Source organism: Lepeophtheirus salmonis, chromosome 1 (assembly GCF_016086655.4).
Source record: "Lepeophtheirus salmonis chromosome 1, UVic_Lsal_1.4, whole genome shotgun sequence".
Classification (NCBI taxonomy): Eukaryota; Metazoa; Arthropoda; class Copepoda; order Siphonostomatoida; family Caligidae; genus Lepeophtheirus; species Lepeophtheirus salmonis.
In genome coordinates this window covers 51,906,330-51,929,741 of record NC_052131.2, presented here as the reverse complement: position 1 = coordinate 51,929,741, position 23,412 = coordinate 51,906,330, and the positions used below count along the sequence as shown (strand labels likewise).

General features: G+C 31.5%; 1 protein-coding gene, 1 long non-coding RNA gene and 1 other non-coding gene across 3 annotated transcripts in view; 1 reads left to right on the top strand and 2 right to left on the bottom strand.

Moving 5' to 3' along the window:
• The window catches only part of LOC121132005 (uncharacterized), a 115,295-nt gene extending 105,069 nt beyond the window's left edge, over nucleotides 1–10,226 (top strand). Inside the window, exons 2-5 of the mRNA XM_040727434.2 lie at nucleotides 2,635–2,894; nucleotides 7,179–7,305; nucleotides 7,544–7,725; nucleotides 9,790–10,226. Coding sequence (XP_040583368.2) covers nucleotides 2,635–2,894; nucleotides 7,179–7,305; nucleotides 7,544–7,725; nucleotides 9,790–9,985 — 765 coding nt within the window. The 3' untranslated portion in view covers nucleotides 9,986–10,226. The remainder of the gene's footprint in view (nucleotides 1–2,634; nucleotides 2,895–7,178; nucleotides 7,306–7,543; nucleotides 7,726–9,789) is intronic.
• Nucleotides 10,227–14,008: 3,782 nt separating this feature from the next.
• The window catches only part of LOC121132004 (uncharacterized), a 47,000-nt gene continuing 37,596 nt past the window's right edge, over nucleotides 14,009–23,412 (bottom strand). Inside the window, exon 2 of the long non-coding RNA XR_011784340.1 lies at nucleotides 14,009–15,016. This is a non-coding gene — a long non-coding RNA (uncharacterized lncRNA). The remainder of the gene's footprint in view (nucleotides 15,017–23,412) is intronic.
• Nucleotides 14,431–14,596, bottom strand: LOC121132127 (U1 spliceosomal RNA). Its single transcript, XR_005869235.1, has one exon. It is a non-coding gene; the product is annotated as a U1 spliceosomal RNA (small nuclear RNA).

Below are 23,412 nucleotides of genomic sequence, written 5' to 3'. Positions count from 1 at the left end.
GCTTTCAAAAAAGTATTCTCAGACCTTATTAACATTCTCAATCAATATAGCCCCTTTTGCCTTAATGACATGTTCCAGCCTGGTGCAGAACTTAGCACAGCAGTTCTTTACAAGGCTTGGCTCTATGTTGGTTCAAGCAATTGGTCTTTTGTTGTGTATTGGAATCCCAAAAGCTTCTCTTTGAGGTACCCAAAAATACCAAAGTCCAGTGGGGAACAGTTGTGGCTGTGGGAAGGCCAAGATTATTTCTCCAAAAACCTGGAGTCTCAGTACGGAAGAAATCCTAGGTCTATTTAAAAGTTTGACAGCTGGTGCCATCCTGTTATCACTACCAAGAATTTCCATAGGTACGACAAGCCCGCAGAAACGCCTTCTCATTCAGTTACTTGCAAAACGTATCACTATTAAGCTTCCCATTGCACTCCAAAAAGATTAGATAACACTTCTGCCCATCAGGTCCAACAATAGCAAGCACCTGAATATTGGAAAAAAGGCACTCCCTCCTAACATGGACAATATCATCCTGGGCTCCCCTGGACTCAGCCAGGTAGTAACCAGTGTCATTAGCAACCATTTTCCTAAGGCTGAAAGGGGTATTGTCCGTAAACAAGTTAACAACATTACGTGGTTTCTTCTTTAGCTTGTTGAGAAGGATTTGGCAACGGGTCACACGTTTTACTCCATCCCAAGGCTTCACACCCTCACAAGGAGTTCTCTTGTAGGCATTAAGGTTTAAGTTTTCCTTCAAAATGCGGCATATGGTGTTCTGTCAAATTTACGTGCAAGACTATTTAGGGTCATCTTGCCTCTTCCGTCTTCAATGGTGCCTTTAACTGGCTGAACCAATAATTTTGTCCTTGATCTGGACCTTGTGGAAGCTTTTGGTGTGCCTCTCGCAATCACCCAGGTACAGATTAGAGGATTTACAGCCCAGCAGTTTAAAGATCTCTTATGTTAATTTTCGATGCGCGGATAGCTTCAGAATTACAGCTCTCCGTTGCACCATATTTTTGGTTATGACGTTCTTCTTTCGCACTTGACTTTGCTTACAATAACTTGATTTTAAAAAAAGCGATAAAGACAACAAACACTTATTTCAATGAAAATTTTCAATTGTTATTTTCGTACTTTATGATTTAAATCTCAGTTGGACCTTACATTTTATGCACCCTTGTTGTCTGAAGGGTTAAAATGATCCGCTTTCAAAAATATCCCATAAAACAATGTGTTTATTTGAGGTTTGAGATCAATTATATAATATATAATTTATTAACAAAGTAATAGCTAATTTTTTACTTAAATACGTATTAATTTTAAAGGTAAAATCAATATAAAAAATATCTGATACAAATTTAAATCACATGAAAAAAAAATCCTCCAATGAAATATATTTATTTGAAGAATAGATTGAAAAAAAGCCTTCCACTCTTTACGTCCCTAAGGTTAGATGTTCCCTTATCGGAAGATCTATCGACGGCTGTTAATAAAACAGCTTAATGTAGCTTGAAGGTCTCTCATGTACCAGATTTTCAAATTCTGTCCATATTTGCAAAGACCTTCAGAATTTGTCACTTTCATTCTTTGGAATGATGAATAAACAAAACGTTCCATGGATGTCTGAGTGGGCTATGGCTTACTTTGTTGTGGCACCAGGAGAAATTGTTTTTAGCTTTGAGTGGTACTTCAGTTCGTTTTCATTTTGTGTCAAGGATAACCATTCTATCTCACAGTTTCAGGCAAAAAAAACCATTTATTCTTTGAAGATGGATAAAGTTTCCGGCTGCATTTTTTGATATAATTTTTTTTCAAATAGATCTTCGTCGAATTCTTGATTTTAAATTATTCGGTATCAAGTATATTTTTTGCAAATTACTTTTGAATTAAATTTGAAACCTCAATCAGTTCTTATTCATGTATTTTCTCATCACCAAAAACAGGTCAATCGTTTGTCCATAATTTTGTACAAAATTAAGAAATGATATAGCTTTAGACTAATGCATGTTTTTGGCTTTGTTAGATCAATAGTTTTAGGTGACGTTGATGTAAATAAACTTTGGATTTATTTATCTTTGTAGCTCCAAATCTACTGTTTCTTCAATTAAAGTGCTCTTATTTGCGATCTAAAAAGTCTACAATTGAATATCTATAAATATTTCATAAGGTTTATCTGAGTATATTGAATATTTATAATATAAATTATCATTTATAGCAATGGGGTCAAAATTACCCGTAGGACAATTTTTGTACTAAAGTCAGTTTTAACAAAAATTTAATGATATAAAATTATAATTTTTTTACTATCCTTATATGTTTAGGTCTATTTAGGAAAAGTAAAGAAATTTAAAGTCTGAAAAATACCAATAAAATATTTTTTTTTATAGTTTCAAGCTGTTCAATTTGGCACGTAAGACGACATAAGATTTAAATAACAAAAATACATAAATGGGGGTTTTAGCCGGTGGGCGAAAGTGCCCTAACTTTACAGACAATAACAGAAAAATATATAAATTATTATATAAACCACAGGGTCAAAAAAAACTTGAGAAACAAATATTTAGTTCAATGTGTGTTTAGCCACAAAAATGCTAATTGACAAATTAAATTAATATATTCTTCTTGTATATTTGAATTTAGCTTTTTCTCAACGATGGTGATTTGAACTCGGGACTATACGAGGGTATGGTTCGTGGACGAAGACTCTTTGGTTCATCACAAATCCCACATGGCATTGGAACAATTAACTATTTCACCTCAGATATTTTTGGAAGGAAAAACTATACTGGGAATTGGAAGGATGGTATGAGAAGTGGATTTGGAACAACATATTTTCGAGATTCATCCGTGTACAAGGGACAATATAAAGATGGAGTAGAGAATGGAGATGGTACTATTGTGTAAGATGACATATTTTTAATGTAATAGTGAAAAATTAACAATGTTCAAGGGTAATTTCATGAGTTGTAAAAAAAAATAACATAAAATGCTAGTGATATTTTTTCTATTTGCCAGTCTGAATTGGGGCTAAGTAATTTACCCTTAAAACCATTTTGCCTCAAGGATATTCCGCCTTAATATATATATAATATAAATGAGATTTATAGGTCATTTTTGGTTAAAGTTGATGTACTTTTGAAATTTTTTAGTTAAAATATGTAATGTCTATATCTGGAAAGTAAAAAGGAGTGAAAAAAAGTTTGATTTTACACTAATCTCTATATTAGCTCGTTTTGTGAACATTTCTTTATCTTTGACATAATCTTTGACCTTGAATTTGACCTCAAGAATATCACTTTATCTTTGTCAAATTGGATTTTTTTTTTAGCTTTAAATATTTTTAATGGATAAAATTGTGTATTTATATAGTTCATGGACTGTATTTCATTTATAATTCAAATTAAAAGATATCCCAAAATAAATAAAATATTGACATATCTTGTAGATAACATTTAGAACTAAAAAATGAATCCAATTTGATCAAAATATACTTCAAGTTATAATATAAGACCATGGTCAAAAAACGAACAAATAAAAATAAAAAATACTTCAGGAGAAGTTATTCTCCTGAAATCAATGTACGCGAGTTTGACAGAAGGTCACTCCTAGAAAAAGACATATATAATTTAATACGTATATGGACTTCAATTCCCTAAGTCGTCAGATGGATTAATTTTACTACTAAAATATCTATGCCTGATTGGTTCAACATTATCTGACCAATAAGAGAAATTAGAAATAAGGTGGTAATTAAACTTATTTGTACACTTGTGCTACGCCAACATAAAAACAATCTCGAACAAAATCACGAAAATAAGAAAATCCCGATTTTTTTTTTTCCATGATATGTTCACTTGTGTGTGTGTTTTCTAGAGTAGGATTTATGTATATATATATGTATGGCAGCACTGGGATGTGATAGAAGGAATATTAAAAGGTCCTTACTCTTTTTGCATTCGCGAGTATATTTATCAATGTGCAATTTGATTCCCTTGTGATAACAATAGAATATCATTTATCTAAAGAAAATATTACAGTCCACATATTATTAATTAATCAACGTTCTGCCCAAACGAAAAAGAAGGAAATAGAGCAACCGAAGGGCTCTAACATCCCAATATTTCATAGATATATTTGAATCAATTATAGGCTTTGTGGTCAAATTTGTGGAATGAATTAAGATAGCCAAGAGTTTTAGCTATAGTTTAAAATCTTTATTTAATTTAAGATATTATATTGAGCCAAATATCGTTCCTTTTAAAAAAATATATCAATTTTACATTCTTTGATTAGGAAGATGAATTTTTATCTACTCCAAGTGCATTTTGTGACACACACAAAGGTTTAATAAGAATGTCCTGTTGATAAAAATTGATCATAATTTGTCACAGATTACAAATGTAATCCACACGAAATTTTAAACTTTTTATATATACCTTGTAGGTTTCAAAAATATGACAATTAAAAATCTGATGTGAAATGACCTTTAACAAATATCTAATAAATCTACAATATATATTAATTTTGTCAGCAATGACTAAGCAAAACATATTCTTCAATCATTGTTTTTTTTCCATGACGATTATAATACGTCAAAGAACGATTTTTACGTCCGCCAACAAAGTTGAGCGGAGGTTGTGTTTTTGCCTAGGTTTGTTTGTAAGTTTGTTTCTTAATCACTAGGATAACACTAAAAGTTACGGATTAATTTTGATAGAACTTGCTATGAAGATTATATATTGTAACAGAGAGAGTCCATTAAATTTGGAGAGGTCAAAATAACAGAAAACGTAATAAATACATAATCGAATATAACTTTGGAACAAATTGAGATACATAAATCAATTTGATTTTAGACGGAGGATTTGCACTCTACTGAGTGCCCATCTTAGTTTTGAATGTTTCGTCTGATGAATACATTTTTATTTTTCCTTGGGGAAATAAGAACGTGACTGAATGTTTAGAAGACAAAATGAGATGTAATTATCGAAATGTGAGGAAACAAGACGAAATTAACACTTTTTTTCCTTAATTACATGTTTCACAAGCTCACTTCAAAAGAATGATTTAACCCATTGAATAACATACTTTTAAGTACGTTATAGATATGAACACATATGAAAATGAGAACCCATTTGTAAAGTAACGGGGATTTTTGTTTCCTTTTGCGTGTGAAAAATTGTTAGTTCACATCTCAAAAAGTACGTAGAGTTGATTTAGGGATCGAGCCTAATTATTACTTATTTTCATAAACACAGGTGATAACAGTTTTGTTTTGACTACATACTTAAGACAGGTTTCCACCTTTTTCAGTGTTGTGTCGTAATTTTTGGACCTACTCCTAACCTAGGGACATAAAAAGGTGGAAAGGAGTGTTAATAAAAGATAACAATACAATATTTTTGATCTGTACACCAGTCCATGATCCTCCAAGGATATAACGTTTACAATGACGTCCCAAATTCTATTATAAACTTTCAAAGCAAAGCCATTTTTGAGACATATTTGGCGATACAGTTATTGAACAAAATGAACAATTGTCACAAAATACAAAGGAAACTTTATCTAATGTCATTTATAATGAAATAAAACTTAACTTTTATCATAATTATTTAATTCTTGAAGAGAGATCATTTAAGTATAAAGTGTCATCAATGACGCAGAAGGTTTGTTCGGGATTTAAAAGTGTAAGTCCTTGTTGGACTCGGAGTAGAGTTGAGAATCGTCATCGAAGTAATTCCACTCTAAAAATATAACCAAAACCTTATTTGTTTACTCCCTAGATAGCTCTTAAGTTGAACTATTGTTAATTACAGACATTGTTAAAAAAAGACTTTTCTCCAAACAATTAGTAAAATTTTTGGCAGATGTTTCATTCAATTTAGTCAAATTGTATTAACTTTACTGAATACTCAAATTGTATATCATGGTCCCATAATGAAACCCAAGGAAGAAATTACACCTTCCAACAAGACAGTGAACTGCCCACAAGGCCTAAAAAGTGCAGTACGTCTTGGCCACAAAATGGCCTCATTTTTGGAGAACGGATTTTTTGCCTACAAACAGCCCGACCTGAACCCATGCCATTTCTATCTATGTGGGAGGGTCTAGCATGAGGTATGTGCCAAGTATAATTACTCTGTGGATGCCTGAAGAATACCGTTACCCCTACAATGGGAAAACAGGATCCCCTGTTCCCTAAAAACGTCAGGCGCCGTGTGGATTTCATTATACATTATTGAATGTTATTAAATGTAGCTTTCAAATACTAATAAATTTATGGTTCCACCCCCATGTAGTTAGTTTGTTATAAGTAGACTTAGGATTTTTGTGAGATCTATAATCGCTCAAAAAATTGCTCATTTTCCCCTTTTTTATGTAAAAATAGCTCATTATTCCTAAGTGGTGATAAATAAATAGTGAAAATTTGGATTCCAGTTAGATTATAGTACAATTTTGATGATTATTTGATGGCATTTTTCAAGGAAAAATGCACTTGCAAAAACCTTTTTTCATTAGGCTCTTTTTTGGAGGGAAAACTATGTATATGATGCAATAGGATCGGATAGTAAAGGATTCTGAGAGCAGCAAATTAGAGAAGGGGAAAATAAGATCAAAATTGACTGTAGAATAATCCCCCTTGCATCTTGCAAAAAACTTTTGCACGACATTGCAAAGCTTTGCAATTTTCTGTGGTGGTGATGATTAAATACCTCCATTTAACCAGATTCCTGAAGATCACTCCCAGATAAATATAAAGAACGCTAATTACTGTAAATCATCCTTATAAAACTGTATCTTTCTTTAAATGAAAATAGCTCCATTTTGATATTCTGAGTGCTCATTTTTCAAATTTGAACGCTCTCTTTTAACTCATTTTGGACAAAAATTTGCTCTAAAATCCATGTCTAGTTAAAAGCCTTTAAATGTTTTAGCAATATATCTGAACCACCCTGTAGGAGTAATACTTTCTTATATTAATTAGAAAACAAAGTAACTTTGCAATAAAAGTCAACCTACGTTGTGGACATGCGTAGCAACATAATAAAACAAATAATTTGAAAATTGAATGATAATTTAATTAGGAATTTAAAAAAGAACGATTTCTTTTTGATCAGAGTACAATGAATTTTTATAAAGTTCCCTATTTCTGAGTAAAAGTATATTTTTAACTTATATTTCAGATATAATAACGGAAACACCCTTCGAGGAGAATTCAAGGATGGAAAAATTCACGGGCATGTCGTCTTCAATTACCCAAACGGGGATCAAAGAGAAGGATTCTTTGACAATAATATCCTGAATGGACAGGTGAGAAAAAGTTACAACAAACCATAATAAAACTTTTTTATGCTTCAACACTAGTTTTCATTATATCGTTAATCCATTGTAGCCGTAATAATTTGATGACTTTCTGAAATGGAGGTTTAATGAGCCTTGGAGTAAAAAATACAAAATATTTTGAACACTTATTTTTTTTTTTTTTTTTAAGGACATTCATTTAAAATTATATATTTTTTACATATTCCATCTCTGTGTTCTTTTAAAGGTCATTTATACAAAGGCAAATGGTGATACAAAAATTGAAATATGGGCGGAAGGAGTCCGGCAAAATGAAGGGGCAGTCACAAGACCATCAGCGTCTTCACGGAGAGTCATACCAACAACGCCAAAAACTGTGATCATTGAAAGCAATAATTTGGAGGATTTTAATCCTTCATTTACATCATCGTAAGTTACGGTTCCCATATTGAGAGTCCTCCAAATAAGAGAGTAACCGATGCCGAACCCATCAGAGTGGGGGAAGGGGATATTTAAAAAATTAATTAATTCGTAAAAAAATTCAAAAGTCCACCACAATTCACAGGTATTCTATTTGTAAAAAAAATTAAAAATTAGATTTCAAATATAAAATGTATTGAAAAAAATTGAAAGATATACAGCTATTCACAAAAAAAAAGTAAATTTTACACCTAGACGAATGAATTAATCTTGTTATGATTCATCTACTTCTTAAAAGGAGTACAATACAAAGTTTTCATCGCAGGTAATTACTTCAGGTAAAAAAAACAAAAAACAATATTAGATTTTATTCATTACCAATTAAAATTGATTTTATTTTTAAACGGTCATTTTGCACGTCGTTACATTTACTTTATCACGGAACCTTTCGCCCAAAAAGAAAAACAGAAAAAGGCTAGAAATCATCTGATAGATAGCCAAATAAGTAAATCATGGCAAATGTATTTATTTATTTCTAAAATACTCCCAGACAATCATTCCAACAATATTTATCCATAATCCGATACTGTATTACAATATTGGTTAGTAGGGGCGTCGACAGGATTATATTTTGTGGGTTTTTGTTTTTGGAATTTTTTGAAAAAATATAGCAAAATTAAAAGATTTTGGGGGAAAAATTGAAAATTAAATTTAAAATATTACATACTGACGAAGCAAAAATTAAAAATCCACAGCCATTCAGAAAAATTAAACTTTTTCGAAAAAATTTCAAAAATTGATATGTATTTTCAAAAAATTATTTTTTTTCGAAAAAAATTTCAAAAACCTACAGCTGTTTACAAAACATTTCAAAAAATTGAATTGCAAATATTCAAAAAAAAAAAATGAAAAATAGACAGCTATTCACAAAAGAATTTAAATCTTTTTTTTCAAATATAATATTTTTTGGAAAAAGTTATATTTTCAAATAATGAATTATTTGGAGAAAATTTAAAAAATCTATAGCTATTCACAGAAAATTAAATTTTTTGTAACAAAAAATATGAAAAATTGAATTAAATTAATTTTATTCATTTTTTTGCGAAAAAAGTACAAAAATTAAATTAAATTGCAAATATTAATATTTTTTTGAAAAAATTTCAAATGTTTCATTTTTAGCAAAAATTCCTTAATTCAGGGGGGGGGGCTAAACCCCTCCAGGCTACCCTAAGAGACGACTTTACTCTGTAATGTTTTTTTTAAAAGTGTAGTTGTACGGGTGCATTTCCATATGAATGCCAAATTTTCTTCATAGCAATAATAAAATGGGATTATTATATAATTACAATGGATCAAGAAGAAAACGTGTCCCTTTGAAATCGGAGCATGAGTTTTGTATTCTTACTACTCAAGTGAGACGAGATAATCAACAGCTAACAACAAAATAAATAAGGTATTTTTGTGTTAGCGAGGTAACGCCGTGCATTCTAACATTACCAAATCGGAATCAAATTTATAAATCCGTACTTTATAAATTAAAATTTTCTTACAACAATCAATTCGTCTCTCACGTGTCAGCCTTTTCAATATAATAAATAATTAGAAAGGTCTAAAGTAAAATGATTGAGCAACATCTTCTTGAGTTATTACAACTCCAAAACGATTAGTAAGATTCCAAAGCCTAATAAATGTCTTGTCACTGAAAAACTAATAATAAATATATAGTTATTATTTTTTTTAAATGTTATATCCCCAGGATATAAATCTGTTGGCAAAAGAAACAAAGCAATTCTCACAGAAACAGGCAATAGCTTTAAGGGATACGGTTACATCTAATTATTTGTAAAATATCGGATTGGACATCAGCACATGTCTATTTGTGATGTGTCAACAAAAAAAAAGATAAGAAAAAAATTATTTTTTTCACTTTATATTTCACGTGATTACTTTAATTCTATCGCTCAACCTTTCCTTAGAAAAGCCACCCAAAATAATAAAATAGTATTATTAACACTTTGGCCATATAGCCCTTTTCAGCTCAATATTTTATTAATTTTCCTATTTTCCCAATAGAAACTCCATTGATAATGGTCAAATTTTTACAAAATCCATCGCAGATGAAAGAGGAGAGCCCTTTCGTCTCCCACGGCTGGAATCTACGACAGATGGTAGCAATCGTCGTATCAATTTGCTTATGGAGTCACTACGAAGGATTGTCAAAGAGGAACAGCGAAACTTTCTACTCGCTTTGTTTCAAGATGTCAGCTAAAAAAAAATCTAGCAAAAAGACAATTATTATTTGGTGTCAGCGAAAAATTATTGTGCAAAAAAATATTTTATTCATCATTCAAATTCATGTAATTCAGTTTGTGTAATAACTATTATATGTAGATTTGATTTTAGAATAATCAAATTAAAAAAAAATTATCAACAAAATGTCAAAATACTGCTTATGAATAAATATATTTACAAAAAAAAATGAAATATATATGTAAACTCATAAAAATGTACCCATTTGCCTCATTCTTCTATGTCTATAAATGTATAATTAATCTACATTTGTGCCACACTATTTGCATTCCCATTTCCTTCGATTTGTTTTCTTGAATATGAAACACTTATTTATTTAAAATTTCAAGATATAGTCCGTTGTAGCCTCGGTTTTTGATTCAGTTTCCGTAGAATAAATCAGGTACTGTAAACTCCTGTCTGGCCATGTGGTACCTTGGTATGAAGCTGGGACCAATGGCGATGTACTGAGATAAAGTCTCCAATCAGACGTAGTCAATAACTGCAAATCCTTTATTCCTTGTAACGAGCGAATGATTGGCGAAAATGGCGGACCCATTGAATGATTATTTTTCTTTTGTATTATTAAAACTTGTAAATAAAATTTCAAACCTACACTTGCTTCCCATATTGATCAGACTGCAGTTAAATGTGGTCCAGAATTACCTGAACGACCCTGTATGTATAGGCCTGTCTGTTAATTTACCCATATTTATGAGCCTCTCTAGATTTTGCCTAAGATAGAACATTAACCCACGAAAACATTCGAAAAATATATACAGTTTTTGAAGGATATTTGTATCTATTTCTATGTACAAAAATATGCAGAGGTTATCATCTCGTCATTATTAGCATAATATCCAGGTGGTTAATCATATATATAGTAGTCAAAAGAAGCATCCTTGACAGGAAGCTCAAGGTGATATGTTGCCACTTTACCTCGTGACTGACTACCTATTCATGTACTTATACCTTTTATTGCAAATTGCAACGCCTTATCTTAATATAATACATACTCAATCTTATAAGTAGAATTTCTGCTATTCAATAATTGAGCGCATAGAGAAAAAGACATCAAAGAGATTGAGCAAAGCATCTGGTGACATAAGAGGTATAATATGACGTCATATTCATTTATTTTTATTACATTAATAATAATCAGAAGAGCCATAGGCAAGACATATAAGCTTCAATAAATATTTCTACCTAATCCCATGACAAAAAATTGCCAAATCCCAGTTTTAGTAAATTTTGTATACGTTGAATTTCAGGCTCTATCTCTGAGGGAGAGTGTATATGATGTTATAATAAAAATACGGTGAAATAGAGTCATCAATATTAAAATAAATATTGAAATAGGTTTATTGTATTTCATTTTTGATTTATGTATAATATAACATATCAAAAGTCAAATAGAATCATCCCAAATCTTATCAAGTAATATCAACGACATATTTGCAATGGAAAGTTTCAAAATACTAATGAATCTCATTCAAATCTTATTTTTGATGAGGTATATTTAAACTTCATATGAAGAATATTAAAAGAAATAGAAAGAAAATCTATTTTACTAAAAATCCAAATCAACATGTTATTTTAGAATGAAAAAATATGAAGGATTTGAAATCTTAATAATCTACAATTCCAAATTACCTAGGAAGACATTTAGCTTATTTAAAGGCGTTGTTTAAATAAGTATATACAATATATTCTCACAGTATTATACATAAAATAGTTATCTACCCTGCTTCAATTTTTAAATATAGAATTAGATCCATTACTAAGAGAAGTTAGTCATAAAAGATTATCCATCAAGAATACATTGTACCTAAGAAAATCATACCACATCATATAAAGGAATTTGTATATATATATATATTCTTTGCTTGCGATACGTAACCGAACGACAATGGAAGCAAACAGCCAAATGATGTACAATCATTATGTCAAGGAGGAGAATGTGAATAGCTTTATTGAGCTTGTCAGTACGGGCAAGATGATCATTAACAGCGGGAAGAGCCTCCCAAGGAAGTGAAGGAGGCCACAAGATTGTCATGTGTGCCATACTCGGTGTCAAGGAGTATCAGGAGATGATCAAAGTGGTTGTGAATCCCTGGCTGGATGCAAACTACCCTGAAGGGGAATACTGTTGGCAACAAGACACAGCACCTGGCCATAACAGCTTAAGCTTGGTGCAAGGAAAATCTCACCGATTTCTTCCTTTTAAGCTATTAAAATTAATATTTGACATTTTTACCAAAAAAAATTTTTTATGAAAAACTGGATTCTTGATATTTTTTAATGAATAGCTCTGGAATTTTTTTCAAAAAGTTTAATATTAGAAATTTTTTTCCAAAAAAATTAATTTTTCAAAATAATTTTCGTAAAAATTTAATTTTCTGTTTAAGGATTTTTTTTTTTGGATTTATGGATTATTTTTTTGTGGATTAATGGATTTTGAATTTTTTTCCCATTAATTTAATTTTTGAATTTTTTTTTTCTCAAAAAAAAATCCAATAACCAACCCCCCTCTAAAAGAGGACGCCCCTGTATAGAGTATTTATTCTAAATATATCAACCATAATTATGATTATAAAAAGTTGTAAATAATTTAAAATTTAACTTATTAGTTCCTTTTCGTACTCAGGATCCGTTTATACCTGTCTAATGAATATATTTTCATTATCAATGGATGGAGCTGAATTTAGTATTATTATTGAACTTATTATATGTTAAAATTAAAGAAAAATAATTTTATCTAGGGCCTTTCCAGGTAGGAGCCCTTAGTCTGAAACTTAAGTATTCTATACTTCGGTCCTCACATCCTTTACTAGTTAGACAATTTGAAATAATAAAATTAGAAAATAGTTTTTGTTTAATATATATGTATATAATTAATTAATTTCATTAACATTTCATACCTTAAAAATATCATTTTGTTATCAAGGGTGTTCACATATATATATACTTGAAAAAAAACTTCAAAAATTAATTTAAAAAATTAAATTGTATGAAAGAGCATTAAAAATATGTAATTTAATATTTTAATTTTTTCCAAAAAATCCACAACTATTCGCACAAAATTAATTTTTTTTGCAAAAATATTTTAATTTTTTCCAAAAAATCCACAACTATTCGCACAAAATTAAATTTTTTTGCAAAAATATTTTACAGAAACATATGGGCTATTCTCAAAAAATTATTTATTTGGAAAAATTTCAAAATTCCACAGCTGTTTTCAAAAAAATAAATATTTCGGAAAAAAAATTTCTAAAATAAAAATTCTAAAAAAAATTGAACATTTAACTTTTACGAGAAAAAATTTTAAAAATCAAATTTTCAATATAAAATTTTTAGAAAAAAAGAATCAATCGTTAAACTTTTTGGAGAAAAATTTCAAATTTTGGAAATAAATTTGAAAAAGTTAATTTAATTTCAAATATTAAATTTTCTAGTAAAAAGCAAAAATTCCTTAACTTTAGGGGGCTATTTTTTTTTTTTTTCTTTTTCATAACTTAAAAAAGTTATGAATCGTTATTAAATAATAATAAAAATCGAAATCGCAAATTAAACATTATTTTCTCTATGCCGATTCCAGAAAAAACTCCAGATTCTCAAATTCCGATTAATCGTCCCATCACTAGTAATTTGAATAGATAAAAATAAAATTATAGTATAAATGGTTAGTTGATCATTAGGATAACCAAACTTGTTGCAAAATAATGCATTTTAAGAAAAAGAAATTCCAACTTGTACAATCTGCTTATACAAGTTGCAACTCGCATAGACATCCCAACTTGTACACAACATATAAATATTACACAAAGAATACTTATCAGATTACGCAATTATTGATATGAGTGTTTGTAGGTTTTTCACATGACGTCACAATTTTGATATCTTCAATTCTGGGAGCTTAAACAACCAAGTTTTAATAACAAAGAAAACATTTTTTAGGGAAAATAGTGAAGACGTTAAAATGTGACAAATAAAAGAATTTAAAAGGTATACAAAATGTTTATCCAGACTCTTTCACGCATTATATTAATATAAAATAATATATTACATCGTTCGTTATACAATCTAACTTTCGTGTTTTATATCAGAATTAACTATTGTAAAGGACATAATAAAATATTTATCTCTTACTATCCGACTTCTCTTGTTTCTAATCTAACATTAAAAGATGTACAATTAAAGACATTTTGAGGGATTTAACTCAATAACACGGTGTATCATTGACATCAAACAGTATTTCAGTATTTTTTACGTAGTCTTTCATTATCTTAAACAAGGTTTAACATTTATATGTGTATTCCAACAATATTTAAATCGATACAGTAAGATGGCGACCCAATAAAAATTGAACTATTACATAATGACGAATATAATATAATTTGATATAAATAATTTAGCAATTTTTTTAGGGGATTAGCGCGCACGCAGATCCCCACTACCAGAAATGATGCTATCCAGTTATCCACATTTGGGATAATGGAGGAGGTCAAGCCCACCGGAAGTGCAATGGAAAGCCCTCACCCCTGAGGAACCGCCTTAATGATCACGGTTAACCTCCTAGCCAGGTAAGTATGCTTATCACATCTCTCTCATCCGAATTTATTCTCTATGACTCGCCAACTTCTCTTCGATAAAATAATTTTTAAGACTCCATAATATCACATCTGAGGCCGAAACTTGTCACAAAACAAATCAAAAGAATACAAAACTGAATTTTTATCACTTGAGTACAAAATTTGTCAATTTTAAGCTAAGCAAATCCCTATAAACGAGGATTCAATGATTATTGAGAGGGAGAGGCAGTCTTAGAGACATCTGGCGTGATGAATAAGTAATAAACGGAAGCAACTTCAACCATATTAGTATAGAGAAAACAGAGAGTGAAGATAAATGCGTTACTTTCTATCCTTGTGTGTAGCATATTTCTTGTTGCTACGTGCGTATCTCATTCATTTTATTTCTTTGCCTCAACATAAGCCATATATGTACAATACTGAAAAAAAAGAAAATATTATTATTAACTAATTTACAAATATTACTTTATATTTTAGCCGTAAAAAATTGCTGAATAACAGTGACAGTATGGAAAGAAAATTAATACAAAAATAAAATTGTTAAAAAACTAAGTCTTCAATGAAATTAATTATTAAAAATCTATTATATTCTTAACAGAAGGTCCTCCTGCAATTAGTCAATGATATAAAAGACAATGCTCGATGCACGACATTCCTCATTGAACTCACTTCAAAAACTAACAACAAATGAATTAGTTCTAGTTTAAAAAAGACATAAATAATTGCTTCAAGAGGCTTAAGAACCAGCTAATATGCCAATCTTTTCAATGGCGTTATGTAAGATAAATAATTATATAATAAAAGGATGATGTATTAGGTATATTTTATTACTAATTGCACGCAATTTGCTACGTTAATTAAAAAATAAGGCATTAAATTTCACTTAATCATACTTTAATTACATATAATATTGAATGACGAATTTATAAAAAAATAATCGGAACATTTAATACAATCAACGCAACCTCTTTTCTTATCAGTATTACGTCGCTATGTGATATTATCTTACTAATATAATACATACCGCGTGGTGAATAAATAAGTATGACGTAACTCAAAATAGAACATATTGAATGATTATATGAATATGATAGAAGCTATTTGACTCAATCAAAGCATTTTCTTGTTTTAGTAGTAGTTGTGGATTTTTCAATCAAAAAACTAAACTATGGATGTTTTTAAATTTAAAAAAACCTATGGGTGCCCCTGTGTTGTGCCACTCCTTATTTTCCAATTCAGCTCAGTCTTGGATATCAGTAGTTAAAGTCTTTTAAAGTTCAGTCCTTGATGACGTCATTCAACTATTTTTTTAATAAGTTCTACTAGAACTGACAGGCCAAAGGACCAACAGTCTTAAAGACCGGCCCCAAGAACTGATAGAGCCCAATTTCTAAGAACGAACTAGGCCGAATAAATAGTGAATTACACAACACTAGTTTTATAAATTATCATTGTAAGATCAAATAAATTTTTTGGAAAAAAATTAGAAAAATCCGCAGCTATTAACCAAACATTAAATTTTTTGGCAAAAAGTTTCAAAAATTAAATTTTTTGGCAAAAAGTTTCAAAAATTAAATTTTTTGGAAAAACATTTCAAATCATAAAGTTCTGGAAATTTTTTTAGTAAATTCACAGCTGTTCACAAAAAAATATTCTTTTTTTTATAAAATTTTTAAAAATTCAGAGCTATTCACAAAAACTAAATATTTTGCATAACATTTTTAATATTAAGTTTTCTAGTAGGAAGCAAAAATTCCTTAATTTGGGGGGCTAAAGCCCCTCCAGCATACTTCTTACAGACTCCCCTAGTAATTTCATTCCAAGACTATCGTTACAATTTCATTGTAATTATATCCTATTCGGACAGCTATTGAATTATAACAAAAAACACACAAGGTTCGCTCTCTTTGAGTATCATGGACCCCTTTCATTATACAAAAAATACACCCATGGGTAGTGTAGATAAACGGTTGGGTTCTGAGGCAGATTAAATTTCTTCGCCGCCGCTTCCATGGGCATCATGGAAGCCCTATGGAATAAATAACTATACAATCTGCTTTTACATTTGAAAACTTGTTCGGAAATCCGAACATGTACTAGTCATGTATTGTTCACGGACGTCACGGCTCTCCGACTTTTTGAAGTGAATGACGTCAGCTGGTCCCACACATCAGAAGCCAGCTCAAAGCATCTACAGGGGGGAACTTCGTCACTATGAGTTATGACATAATTTGAACCAAAAGTAGGAAGAACATTCTGGCAAATTATGCAGCAAATAATTATTTTCTGAAATATAATCCTGGTGCAGGAGGGTCCGCAGGATTCTATTCTTTTTTGGGGGAGGGCGGAGCTTAGTTTTTGGCCACAGCGCTCTCTTTTTGCTCAATAACTATTTCCGAATTAAAGCTTAAACCTTTTCCCAAATTCCTAATAGACTTTTTACTACTTCCCAATCCATTTAGAGTTATACAATCATCATTGTGATACACTTATCAATTTGTCAATTTTTACTTATCCTTCTTTTTCAATCAATTCCATTCACTTACCACCACAACAAAAGAGAAAAAAAGAGAGAAATGCCCACAAATATCTCTTATAAGTTATATAGAATCATCAATTTTCTTTTGTATTATTTGGATGATCGAAATAATAAATTGACCTCCAATTTAAAAAAAAATACAAAGGAAAAAAAAAACACATGAGAAAGATTCATTTCCTTTTCTCTAAATTGTAGTGATGTATCGCGAGTATACATACACTTGATTCGAGTTTTTTCTTCAATTCCTTACTTAAAATATGGTAATCCTGACAATTTAAAGAATCTTTTGAAGGAAATGAGCTTAACGGTCATGACGTTTTATTAGATCAGATACAAGCAGCTGTGACGAGAGGGAAGAGGGGGAAAAATAAGACAAAGACAAGAATTACTCTGAAGTCAATCCCGAATTCTACTCGGAATCTAACAAGGATTTATACTTATAACTCATCAACAAATCCTCATGGTTACTATCAGTCTTTTATGTGTCAAACAAATGTTTAGGTTTTAAATAATAATAATGGCAGTATATGAATTTACTTTAGAAAAGGAAAAACTTGTATGTTCATTATTTAGTGGTATAAAGAAGAATTTGAACTAATGCTTTTTAAATGGTTTTAAATAATAATAATGGCAGTTCTATGTAAATCGAATTCTTGCACAAATCCAATTTCTATTGATAAATGACTGCTTAACATGTTACTTTTTCTGTCTAATGTTTTTGGGAACCGAAAATGCTTACGATTTACATCACTAGTTATTAGTTACGTGCTTATTTTTATTGTGTCATAATCCCCTTTTTCCGAAGAGAAACTGAAAAAAGCCACTAAATCAGTGGCAAATTGTTCAAAACTTAACAATAGTTCTTTCCAAATTGCACAATCAACGTTAGGAGCACTGATATGATTAACAGAAAATAAACATCAAAAGCTGAGAATGTAGCCCCCCCCAAAAAAAAGAATTTTTGCTTTTTTTCTCCTATTTTTTTTGTTCATTTAGGCGGCAAATTATGCAGAAGAGCGAAATAAATAAATTTTCTGTGAATAGCTATGGGTGTTTGAATTTTTTTTCCAAAAATAGTAAATAATTTAAATTTTTTGTAAATGGCTGTGAATTTTTGATTTAATCTTCCAATTTTTTTTCCAAAAACTTAAATTTTGAAATTTTTTCCCAAAACGTTAATTTTTTATAAATAGTAGTAAATTTTTGAAACTTTTTTAAAAAAAATATATATTGTTTCAAGTTAAATTTTTGAAACTTTTTTCCAAAAATTCAATTTTCTATAAATAACTGTAGATTTTGAAATTTTTTCCAAAAACTTTAATATTCGAAAATTTTTGTTAATAAATGTGAATATTTGAAATTCTATACCAAAAAATTAAATTTTCTATAATTACTAGTAATTTTTTTTGATTTAAAAAAAAATGATATTTTATGTGTAATTTTTGAAATTTTTTTAGAAATTTTAATTTTCTGTAAATAACTATAAGCCCGATTACATGATGGTCTAACCTTGTATTTCTATTACCCTTGTCGATACCCAGTTGTTCGACTCCCAGTCCAACAAGGATTCACATTTATAACTCATCAACAAATCCTCAGTGTTACACTTCGTCTTTTATGAGCAAACACCAATGTTCAATCAGGTTTTAAATATAATTGAATGAATTAGGAAAGGAAGTTATAATAATCCGGACAACTGCTAAGGAAAAGAATATTCAGATTACTAATTCCAAAGAAAAAAAAGTATCAGTTAAAAAATACATATGATTTACCTCACTCTGTATGTTTATGTATTAGCAAGATAACGTAGTCTGATTGATCCCTTCATTTTCCTAAAAACAGTGCCTTTAAACTCAACTTCTTATTTGCAAGTCATCCCTAGTAAGGAGTTCTTTGCTCCTTACTACTCCTTCAGCAGGCGTTGAGGAGGATGAAGGAGGAATAAAAAAAGAAAAGAGAGAAGAAAAATGATCTGAAATGACTTCCATTCTTTAAAATGAAGAAGAAAAATACTTTTGCGTCAAATAAGAGAGAAAATAAATAAATAAAAATTAGATCATTTGTTAAAAATGAAAAAGAAGGAAGATATTTATTTATGTACATCTACAACAGTGTACATTGTATAAAATATATGTATAATATAATATAAAAATACATTCCGCCAATGGAGTAGAGATAAATGGTGATTGTTTTAGTTTGTTTGTACTGCAGTGAAAGATTGAGAATGGATATTTTTGTGGAGCGTCAACATAAAAACAATCTTGGAACAAAAATCAAGAAAAGAATACAGACCCAATTAATTTTTGGTCTTCATTTACAGTGAACAATATACAGGGGAGCGGGGATCAAATTGTCGCCAAAATATTTTTCTACAAAAAACAACACAAAATATACATTTTTTAACTTTTTTATTGAAAATCAAAACTATGACGAGCATATAGGTATAGAGTAGCCATTCATTCGATATAATCACCGTTGGTATCAATAACGGCCTCAATACGGCCTTTGAACCGACCGCAGGCTCTTCTGACCATCTTATTGTCCATGTTGCCGAATACCTCCTTGATGGAGTCCATCAGGCTGGCCTTGGTGCTATGGGGATGTCTGTTGGTATGTCTCTCAACATGGCCTCAGACAAAATAGTCCAAAGGATTAAGGTCGGGAGAGTTAAGAGGCCACAAGTCCTTGGTTACGACGTCATAACAGTTCTCGGTTAACCACTGCATGGAGATTTTGGACACATGTCAGGGTGCTGAGTCCTGTTGCCACACCCAGGGCCTGTCTCCGGCCACCCCTTGGATCCAGGGCAGAACCACCTTCTCCATAACATCCAGGTAGACCTCTGTATTGACCTTTAGACCCGTTTCAAACATGTGGGAGGCATAACATGACCTTCACTGCTGACCACCCCGAACACCATGACCATTGCAGGGAACTTGGTCTTCATTACCTTTCTCACATGGCTGGTGCAGGTAGCTATCCACCTGTTGTCCTTCTGATCTTTACAGAAATTCTTTTCATCAGAGAAAAACTACAGCATCCCGGGCTGCTTTGGATGCTTGAGCTTGTTGAGAAATTTTGTTGACTTCATCAGCCTGTTGTCCTTTGCCTTCTGGCTCAAGATCTGGCCCACCTGCATCTTGTAGCTCCTGCACCTTAAATCCTCAGATACACAGTCCCTTATTGTTTTCTCATGGTAGCCCAGATCCCTCGCCATGGCCTTCATGGACCTGGTAGGGTCATCCTCAACCATCTTCTTCACCTTGTCGACAAAGTCGGTGTTCCTGACCTTCCTGTCGGCGCCCTCCTCCTTGGGTGCCCTTTTTATGGTGGCATCAACATCCCAGGTGTCCTCTAGCTTCTTACGGATACGCTGAACAGTCCGTAAATTCAGTCCTAAGGTTGAAGCAATCGTTGAATTGAAGATTTCACCTCCATTATTAACCAATGCCTTAACTACGGCGGACCTCGAACGCTCCTCGTTCCACTTATAGCTCTTTATCTCCTCATATGATGACGGCATGATGCTAACTGAACTACGTATCGTTAGCTGACGAGAATAGCTTTCCTATTTGGTAACAGGTTTTTTATTTGATAATGTCGTCTTCAAGTTATCAAGGTTTAAAGTAGGCGAAAATTTGATCCCTGCTCCCTGTATATCACCGCATTGGGGCGCTCTTAGAGGCCAACACGGGCACTAAGGCAATAGATTCTTGCTTGGCAAACGGCTTAAATACTGTCCATATACTTCAAATTAAAGCTTTTTTGTAAGAACAATAAATTGAGCTGACTAACTTTACAATAAAATATGTTTTATAATTATTTCAAGAGAAATAATTTTTACATGTTTAAAATAACGTCAATTGAAGTTGATTGAAATTTAGCTCATGACCCGTTTTTTATTTATTAAGCATATTGGAACCCAACTATTGGACTGATAAATATAAAAGTTTGTAATTACGTATAAATTGCATTCAACATATTTCAACTTAAGCCACCAATATTCGTCCGAATATAAAAATAAATTACAACGAAATTGCACAGGATAATATTGACTTGCAATGAAATTAGTCAGAATCATATTGCTTCACGATGGTATTACCCCGAACGTTTAAATGACCAAGGAAAAACACTCCAAAAGCTCATCTACCGTCGGAAGCACCCACTTCATCGATGCATAGAGGGGGCTCTAGGGGTCATTTTAGTACATCAAAGGTGTCCCAATTGTTGGACATTGTTACACTTTACCTTAACAAAATCTCTTTGTAATCTACCAATCAACGTTCAGAACACTATTTAGGAGAAATTTAACCAGCTAACAACAAAATAAAATGTACATTTAGGGGTTAGTGAATTAAGCCCTGAGAGGAACATCAAATACAACAGCCTTTTATAGTTTTTATTCAAAACTCTAATCATAGTTGACTCACGCAATCTCGTCTATCAATCTTTAAATTTTATGTATGAGACTTTTTGTGTCTTTTCCCTTTTTTCGTTCTTCATATACTTTAAATAGTGCAATATTTTACTTATGATAAATATATCTAATAATATACATATATTTTTTTCATATAATCTTCATATAAAATTAACTCATTTAAACGATCCATTAATCATGAATAATAATAAATAAAAAAAAAGTCTTTGTGGTAGGGTAGACTGGAGACAGTTGAAAAATACAATTTGCATTGCCTCACTCCCACGGAATTGATATAAGTGCAGCCATGGAATCCTAGATAAATAGAATACTCACGTATCCTAGATGAGGATAATTAAAAAAAAATTAATTGATTGATTGAAAGTCAACCTCATTTTTTATTCCATCCAACATGAGGAAAAAAGCAAGAAAAAACAAAACAAGCTAAGTTGTTTGCCGGATTATTCCGGTTCTAGGAAACTCTGCCGAACTGATAGATTTTAGAACAAACATAATAAATATATTTTACGATAAGTGTAGTCAAGGAGACCTAGGGAAACAAGAGTGTTGATCAGGACTTGACCAAATACATACAGGGTGCACAAGCTATATATGACGTCACTTGTGGGCGCTCTCTTGGCCAAACACGAGCACTTAGGCAGGTGTTTTTGTTTCTTTGTTAGATAGCTTGTTCAAACCTGCACCATTTAAAAAAAATGGAATCAACGGACGAATTTGTTGTCCCAAATATTTGGAAAAGGGACAGACCCCTCCTTGAAATCCGCAGCGGCCGCGACAACATAACAGTTTCATCAACTCTGTGACTTAGTGAGAGGTTTTTTTGGAAGGTTAAAAGGGAATTTTAGGCATCTAAAGGTAATATTGAGGTAACAACAATGCGGGGTGATGTCAAAGGTTGATGTAACTGCGCCCAGTTGCCGGAATTCGCAACCAGAATCCAGAAAATTGTCAGTTAGGTACTAAGGAAGTCCATCAGGGCATTTTCGAGAAGTTGGCCGTCAGAGTAGCTCCGTTTGCACAAATATCATCGTTACCACTCCCACAAAGTTGTGGAAGGACCAGATCTTGACAAAAAAGGCCAAGGAAAAATCCTCCAAAAGCTCATCTACCGACGGAAGCACCCACTTCCTTTATGCATACTCTGGTTTTTCTCGGACGATAAAAACTTTTACAAGACTAGAAGGTCAACAACCAGGAAAACAGGTGGTTGGCCTTCTGCCCCAAGGATGTGCCCTTTCTCATTCAGACGAAGTTCCCAGTCCAGGTCATGGTGCATGGGGAGGTTATCTCCGAAGGACACGCCATGGCTCCCAATGTGTTCCCCCAAGGCCTCAGGTCAACACTACTGCCTACCTGGATGTGCTAGAGAACAGGTGAAGCTCTGTATGGATATAGTTAACAATAGGAGGCGTAGCTTATGAGATTCATAAGTTACATGAATCATACTGACCATGTTTTCAATTGGCTAAATGGTCATTCAGCAAAGTGTACGTTTGGCAAAGTGGTTTTCGTCACTATGGTTTTTGACAAATTTTCCTCTCACGGATTATATCATGTGTATACAATTCCATGCTTAGACCAAAAACATCTAAAAGATAGACTGTGCAGTTCTTCATTTTTTATTTTCATTTCTAAAAACTTAGGACTAGAGGACATTATTGCCTTTGGCTATTTTTCTTTCTTTGCTTATGATAATGCTTGATTGTGTGCGTTGCAAAGTGTGTCGTTTTCAATGTGTTGCAAAACTGGGAGATAACTATAGCACTCTGGAATATGAAGGAAGAATTCGAATCCATTAGATTTTAGCGATTTTTAAGGATCATAAGAAAACGAAGAAG